The sequence below is a fragment of the Triticum aestivum genome, chromosome 7A (genome assembly GCF_018294505.1).
Source record: "Triticum aestivum cultivar Chinese Spring chromosome 7A, IWGSC CS RefSeq v2.1, whole genome shotgun sequence".
NCBI lineage: Eukaryota > Viridiplantae > Streptophyta > Magnoliopsida > Poales > Poaceae > Triticum > Triticum aestivum.
The window spans coordinates 519,317,535-519,326,065 of NC_057812.1; the positions used below are offsets into that span (position 1 = coordinate 519,317,535).

Consider the following 8,531-nt stretch of genomic DNA (forward strand, 5'->3'; position numbering starts at 1 on the left):
CATGTAGTTGCTAGAATCTTGGAAAAGTGGCAGCGGCAACATATGATTAACTATGTTTGTGATGCTTCTCAAATACCTGGTCTCGAGCATCGGGGTGAAAACCTTGGTCTGACACGAGTTGGTCATACATGGCAATGGCGATGTTTATGCATCGTTACCTTGTTGAAGGCATTGTTCGGATATGCTCAGACTAGTTCTTTAGGGTGAAAGCCTATATTCTGATCTTTGGTGGTTGAATCCCGTGACAGCTATGTAGAGCGTCGCTCCTCTTCTGAAAGCGTTGCCGTTGAAGAATCTCGTTGTCCTTATGATGTCATGAGATGTACGGTGTGGATATGGTCGTTGTTGTAGAATTGTCGATCGCAGAATTGTTCACTTTGGTGTTTTTCTCGCTTAGGCATAGCTTTGGTCTTGTATGACTTTGCTATTTGTTAGGAGGTTTTGTGTGTGTTGATATTGGTTGTGTGCAGCTTAGCTATGAAGAGGCCGAGTGTATACTCATTGTGTTTGTATCCACCTTAGAGCATCTCCAACAGTCGCGCTAAACAAGCGCCGTGCCGCAAAATTTGGCCAGTTTAGCGCGCGCGCAACTCGGCGGGTGGCTCCAGCGGGCGCGCAATAACCGCGCGCGTGGTATAAGGAGTTGGGCGCGCGGTCGGATTCGCTATCTCGCGCGGTGTATTTGGGGCGCCCACTTCCGCGCGCGGCACACTCGAGCGCTCGCGTTGCACTCTCTCTTCTCCGCCTCCTACGCCCCGCGTGCGTCGGCGCCGGCGAACTGCACCCATGGACGCACGCGCCAGCACCCCGCTCACCCCATCCAATAGCCGCGACCCCTCCACCGCCGCCGCCGCAAACCCTAGCCCGGGTGGCGTGGGCCTCGCCTCCGCCGGAGTTCCTCCGACCACCTGCCTCGCACGCGGCCTCTTCATGCCGCCGCGGATGACCTCGGCGGCGGGTGGTGTCGCGCCGGCGCCGGCTCGAGCCGCCGCCCCCTCCTCAAAGCTCCCCAATGCGGCACGGCCAAAGAAGGGCAAGACATCGGCGAAGAAAAACAAGGTGGCAGACGGCTCCGGCACCTCGAAGGCGAGGAGAAAGAAGCTTGCAGGGCGTGCGACGGGCGCGGCGGCTACCGAAGCGCCGGCGAGCTCACTCGTTGAGCCGGCGGCCGACGCGCATAACATGTTCGACGAAATGCCCCCAAGGTAAAAAATTCCCAACTTTTCTTTTCTTGTTATTTTTTCAATGCATTCACATATAGATAGCTTATTTGCATTGTTCAAAAAACTTTGTAGTCTCAATGATGATGCATACATGTCAACTATGGGTGTTGGCTCCAACAATTCACATTGGTCTCAAACCAATGACATGCATTTCGAAGACCACGAGTTCAAGGTGGACGAGGATGGTGAGGGCATTGTCGACGCGCCGAAAGGAAGAGCGGGCAATTACACCAACGCCGATGACATCTTACTATGCAATACTTGGTTGCAAGTGTTGAGGGATCCATCCGTTGGAGGTGATCAAAGTCGAGATGCTTATTGGGGGCGGATGAAAGAACACTTTGATGTTCACAACGTGAGTGGAATTGACCGCTCCGAGAGATCACTTCGGTCCCGATGGTCGACAATCAACTCGGATTGTCAAAGGTGGGTGGCCTGTCAAAAGGCGGTTGACAAGTTGAACCCAAGTGGCACAAATGAGGACGATAGAGTAAGTGGCATTTCATACATGTTCATCATACTTGTTGTTGGTGCTAACTTGCTTTGTTTTTATGTAGTACAACATTGCGCAAAACTTGTTCAAAGAAGAGGAGAGGAAAACCAAGAAGGGGAAGATCAAGAAAGGAAGGGTCTTTACCTTGCCCCATTGCTATAACGTGTTGAAGGATGATGAGAAATGGAAGAAGCGTGAAGATTTGGATGATTTGCATTTGAGCAACAAACGTAAGCGAACAATTGAGTTGGATGATGATGACGAGGAGGATGATGCATCAAGTGATGACGGCAAGAGAAGCCCCACACCCAACTCGATTTCATACTCGAAGCCAAAGCGACCGGGTGGGTGCAAGAAAGACAAAACCGAAAAGAAGAAGAGGAAAGGAGATGATGAGCTCAAAAATGCTACGAAAGCTATTGTGAAGGCAAGAAAAGAAGCCAACGCGGTGAGAAAAATGGCAAGGAACCAAGATGCTGTGGCCCAGGAGAGGAGGTTGGCGTCCGAGGAGAGGAGGGTGGCAGCCGAGGAGAGGAGGTTGGCGGCCGAGAAGAGGAGGGTGGCGGCCAAGGAGAGGAACGTGGCTTTGGAGGAGAGGAAGGTGAGCAATGAGGAGCGAACAAGATTGTTGGAATGGGAGAAGCACTTGTTCTTCTTGGACACATCTAACCTCAATAAGGCGCAAATGGTGTATGTCAATCTTGCCCGTGAAGAAGTCTTGATCCAAAAAAGAGCCATGATTCGTGCAATGGGTGACGGTGGCCTTGGCGCTATGGGTGGCGGTGGCCTTGGCGTCATGGGTGGCATGGGTGGCTTCGGAGGTACCGTGGGCGGTTTAGGTGCCATGGAAGACATGGGTGGCATGAGTTTTGCTTCTCTCATGGGAGGCATGGGTGCACCTCCGGCCGCCATGGGCGGAATGTCTTTCAGTGTGCCTCCTCACACACATTCCCATGAAGATGACGTTGAAGATCTTGCCAACACCATCGGAGCCTCACGTGATGCGGTGCACGATGAGGAGAGGGAGAAAGATTCATCTTTGGAGGCGGAAGAATCGTCTTCCGAGGACGAGGACGAGGACGAGGAATAATGTGTCTTTCATTTGTGTCTTGAACTTGATTTGCATTTTGAACTTGGTTGAATGAACTTGTGGGCATGAACTTTTTTTTATCAACTTGTTTGTGTCAAATTTTATATGTCATGTTCATTGCATTTTGAATGTTTCACAACTTCATTTTGTGTCAAAATGATATATATGCAATGCCTCGGCGAGTCGCGCGCTGCATTTTTTGCGCGCTGCTAGAGCGGCGCGCGAGTTACATTTTAACGCGGCTGTTGGAGCCAGCGCTTGAGGCCGCGCAAAATCAGGCGAATGACGCGCGACAAACTAGTTTTTAGCGGGCGGCGCGAAGCGCGGCGGTTGGAGATGCTCTTATGCTTCATTATGAGTCAATAAGATTCACCATTTGTCGAAAAAAAATACTTATTTTGTGATGGGGGGATTTGTTCGTATACAAGACGATGCCGTGGTGGCTTGAAGAAGACAACTTGGAGGAAGACCTCCCATAAAATGCACACGTGGGGTAATCGCGTCTGCAGCATCTTCCACTCGTTTGGCAGCACGAGTTCAAAGAACCGCCGCCGCCGCCGCTGACCCGTCCGTCATGCGCTGCACTGCTCTCCCGCAAACAGCAACAGACTTGCCCCTCAAGACTGATCGACCGCGCGCCGCCTGCCGCCTTCCCCCTTCCTTCTCCCCTGCTTCATCCATGTCAGTGTCACTGACCTCGTCCCTCCAACACTCACTCCGCGCGCATATATATATGTACGAGCTTTTTTACGTCGAGCGCATCTTCACTCACCAAGCCACACGGGATTGATAAAGACCAAGACCGCGCAACCACATGGTACAGGAGTCCGAGCAGTCCGCCGCCTCTATGGACTCGTCCTCGGGCTGGGCGGTAGCACCGGCGGTCTCCGGGGCGGCGCCGACCATGCCGATCGGTGGCATACTCACCATGACAGGCATCTTTCTGGTGTTCCTGACGTTCGCTGTCGCGCTCATCTTCCTCCAGTACTACTTCAACACCAGCGTCCGGACCGCCGCGCCTAGAGGGCGGCCACGCGGCGGCCGGGCCTGGGAGGCGGCCGCGGAGGGCGTCGACCCGGAGCTTCTGCGGTCGCTGCCGGTCACGGTGTACCGCGCGGCGCCGAAAGGCTCCACGGACGACGTCGGGGTGGAGTGCGCGGTGTGCCTGACCGAGCTCGAAGACGGGGAGGAGGCCAGGTTCTTGCCCCGGTGCGGCCACGGCTTCCACACCGAGTGCGTCGACATGTGGCTTGCCTCCCACACCAGCTGCCCGCTCTGCAGGGCCACCGTCGGCAAACCCGACGAGTCGCAGGCGCTTACACCGACGAGTCTCCCTTCCTTGCCGCCGGAGCCGGTGAACTACGCCGGGAACCTGCCGGCGAGTGTACTGCTCGGGGTTTCAGACCAGGCCACGCTCGCCGCGGGGACCGTGACCTCTCACGGAGGCCAGTCAAGCCCCTCCGCCCTTGCCACCACGGCAATGCTGGTGATCGACATTCCGGACTCAAGGACAGTGGCGACCCCACGCGGCGCGTCCAAGTCTCCGGGCTTAGCGAGGCTGAGGTCTTTGAAGAGGCTCTGGAGCTTCGGGAGGCAAGGACCGTCGGGGCCGACTCCCCCCTGCTCCGGCGGCAGCGTTAGCGGAACAGCGGACACAGACCAGGGTATTAGTATCACCTGTGCAACTCCAAGAGCTCCCGTGTAGCGTGTAGAGCCGGAATTACCTAGGACGTGCGACCACAGTCTGCCTCCCTCCCAAGAGATCAACTCCGATGCCTATGCTCTGTACATATAATGCAGCTGCCCACATAGACAATCTAAGAGCATCTCCAACAGGTGATGTATCATGGGCACACAAAAAGTAGTTTTACATCATCAAAAAGTGAATTTTCCATCATCTCAAACATGTTTGTTTCAACAGATGATGTAAAAATAGGGCACCATTTTGCTCCAATATGTGACGTATATTAGGCACGAAAACATCAAAACATTGCAAATTTAGATAAAACATGACAATTTCAAACATAGTTCCGATACAAAGATTGTTTGACCAGAAACTACTCATCAGAGTGGTCGTCCCAATCGATGTCGGCCTCGTCTTTCACCAAGTCCGAACTATCGAGAACGACCACCGTCGAGGGGCCAACTTTGTCCTCCTCCTCCGTCTTCTTCTTCTCCTCTTTCACCTCCTTTATCCTGCTCAGCGACGCATAGAACTCGTACTCCGCCTGCACGAGGTGCTGATTTTCTGACGCAAACCTCACTATTGACGGTGTCCTACACCAGGGATGGCTCTCCAAGGGAGCCCGGCCTCGGTGCCTACCGGGGGCCCACCAGGCCCAGTATAGAAGGGAAGCCCTAAAGAGGCGTCAGAGACCTTCATGCTCTCGAAGACTAATGTAGCGGCGCCCTAGATCGCATCTACTGCCATGTAAACCCTAGACCTCCCTGTCTATATAAAGGGAGGCCGGGCAACCCTCTTGGCTATCTCATCTCAGATAACAACTCTCGGTAGCAATCGCATACACCATTGTAACCCCTTGCACGAGGTATCCCTCCTCCATGAATAAAAAAACAAGCAGGATGTAGGGTATTACTCTACGAAGGCCCGAACCTGGATAAGCCCTCTGTGCAACCTCCGATCTAAGACTTCTAGCGGCGCTTGGACTCCTACCGAGGGATCTAACAGTATTCTGCACCGTCAGTTGGCGCGCTAGGCACGAGCGTGTCGGCTATAGATTGATCTTGGATCGGATCTTCTTCTACCTCCAGCGGCCTTCCGCCGGTGGAGAGCCTAACTTTCGGCTCCCTCACATTTACCGCCGATGAGGTAGGTCGGGTCGACAACAACCCACTGGCCCACCCTGTACGCACAATCTACGTCGGTAGCGTTGCCTTCACCACCAACGCTCGTGGCGACCTCTAACTGTGCCGACCACCTATTTAGCGCGAGACGGGGGATAGGTTTCTGATCTCCGCGTCCTTACCGTCTGGCCTAAACCGCCTCTTCCCGTTCGGATTGCAGAACTCGGGGGCTGCGTATTAGTAGGAGCTTCGTCAGCACCTCCACCAAAATATCCAGTTCATCGCCATGGTCGGCGAAAACTGCCACATCGACCACTTGCCGGAAGAATGTTTCCTTGATGAAACTAATTGCTTGTATCTGCGTTGGTATTTCCCCGAAGAGGAGAGGATGATGCAGCACAACAACGGTAAGTATTTTCCTCAGTTATGAAACAAATGTATCAATCCAGTAGGAGGATCCACCAAACTATGTAAGCAGTACCTTCACACAAATAAAAAAACTTGCAACCCAACGCGTAAGAGGGGTTGTCAATCCCTCCTAGATTGTAACATCCCAAAATTCTAAAATTTGGAATGTTATAATAAATATATAGATTTGATTGCTCGTTTGATTGTTGTGTGATTGATTGACTGAAAGGGAGTGAATTCAAAACTTTTTGAAAGTTAAACGAGAGGGAATAAAAGGACTTTCCCAAACTTTCATTTTTGCATTTGTGATCTCCGTGAATTCAAATTCTTTTCACCACAAAACCCTGGAAAGAAGATGACATGACTTCTTCCATTTATTTAAATGAAAAGGGGTGTTGAAAATATTTGAATTTCATTTGAAAATATTTCCAGTTCTGAAACTTTAAGCAACTCAATGATTTTCATGAGAGAAGATAAAATGACTTCTTCAAAACATATGAAATATGAGTTGGGAGTTTCAAAGAAACTCAAATTTAAAATCCATTTGAAATTATTATTTTTCAATTTGGGTTATTTGAGTTTTATTCAAATTATTTTTCTCCAAAAACAAAATACATGGAAAATAGGGTAACATGATTCCCTACATTAGAAAATTGGAGAGAAATAAATTTGAAATTATTTTGGTCTTTTAATATGATTTTTATTGGATTTTATTAGAGCATTAGCACTCTTTGCTTTATTTAAATTCGTGTGGATTTTATTTTACTTTAGAAAAATGTTAATGTCGTAGAAAATGTTTTTCTGAAATTTTTGATATATTATATGCTTATATAATATTTTTATTTATTTTGTTTTATTATTCTAGTTTGTCCCAGAAAATGTTCTAAAAAAAACTTTTCTCCTCCGCGGCCAATCTGGGCCGGCCCAACACGCCACGGCCCAGCCTAGCCAGTGCGCCGCCGCCTTCCTCCTCGCGTGCCCCAGCAGGACTCGCCAGAGTCCGCCGCCCCCCATGGCGCCCGTCGCCCCTCCACCACGCCACCACCTCCCCTCCCCTCGCCCTTTTAAGGCCGACCCCGACGCCCCTCGCCTCTCTCTCTCCTCCCCGCAGTCGCGCCGCCGCCGTCCGCATCTCACCGCCGCCGCACCCCGCAGATCCGCCGCCGCCGCAGCGCCTCGCCGCCGCGCTACCGCTCGCTGCTGCCGCACCACCCCGCCGCCCGTGCCGCCGTAGCCTCCGCTCGCCGCTGCCCGCCGCGCCGGAGCACGCCGCCCTCACCGGAGCCGCCGATCCAAAACCGTCGCCGTCGTTTTATTTCCTTGAACCAGTGCAAAACCGTTAACCTAACCGGTTTTATTTATTAGGTTGGTTTTTACTTATTAGATCGGTTTATTTTTCTAGGTTAATTTAATTAGTGAACGCTTGCTATTTTAGGTTCTGGAGCGAATGGTTTTCGTTCTTTAGCTTCCCGTAGTGAACGTTCGTTCTTTAGGTTTTTCTTTTTTTTTATTTTCTGTCAAGGGACCTATTTGTAGTATTTCTTTTACAGATTAGTCCCTCTGTTTCAAACGTCTACAACTTTTTATTCGTTTGTCGAAATCCAAAGAAACCAACGCCCACTTCTTCATTATGATCCCCTCTATCCAGTAAAACAACTTAAACATGTTTTTGAAAATTATAAAATTTGAATTAGATCAGATTTGAATTCAAACTTCATTTGATCATAACTTGAGTTTAGTAGCTCCGTTTGAGTGGATTCTTTTTGCAAATCGAAGCTCTTGACCTAAACTTTCTGATAAGGCCAAACTCACATAATTTTGGTACTGTTAGAAATTGCTTTATGTTGCAAGAGTTATTTGTTTGGTTTTGATGTTTTCCGAATTGTTCTTTGTTCTTTTCGAGCTTTTGGGTGATTGCGTATGTGTGGTTACTATTGCTTGCCTACGATAGATTGACAGGAGTGTGACGAGTAGAACTGTCAAGAGTTTTGAGTGCGAATCATCTTCATCAACAGTACAGGCAAGTTCACACTTTGATCATATCCCTTTCATACCCAGTTTTTATGCATTAGTTTCACCCTCAAACATTGCATGGTTAGGAATTGATAACATGTGGGTATCGGGAAGTAGTTGATGAGGTAGGAACCTATTGCCCTACATTCAAACCCTGGGAGTTACTTTTCCGTTATGCTCATATTGATATGCTATGCTCATAAATGTGTATTGGTTTGAGAGATTTCATGACAGATGTGAGAGTTATTATTTAATGGTTAACTTAAGGTGGCTACTTTAATACACATCTGGGTGGATTGGTTGGGGCACCTGGAGAACCCAGTGTTTGCCCAAGGGGATCCCAAAGGACCCGTGTGATCACCCTATGGAATACCACCCAGGCTCAAAGGGATCATAAGACTATTCATGCTAGAAACTTCTGTGTGCAGCCACAAGCTATTATGGGGTCTAGCATAGTTGAGTAAGTTGCGTGAAGCTCTTGAAAAGGTAGACTAGCAGG

The 8,531-nt window shown here is 50.0% G+C and overlaps 1 protein-coding gene across 1 annotated transcript; it reads left to right on the plus strand.

The window, feature by feature from the left end:
* The first annotated feature begins 3,579 nt into the window (after positions 1–3,579).
* On the plus strand, positions 3,580–4,812 carry LOC123151613 (E3 ubiquitin-protein ligase EL5). The gene has a single exon (XM_044571295.1). It carries the CDS (start codon positions 3,621–3,623, stop codon positions 4,509–4,511), a length of 891 nt encoding a protein of 296 aa, XP_044427230.1. The 5' UTR covers positions 3,580–3,620; the 3' UTR covers positions 4,512–4,812.
* Positions 4,813–8,531: the final 3,719 nt, after the last annotated feature.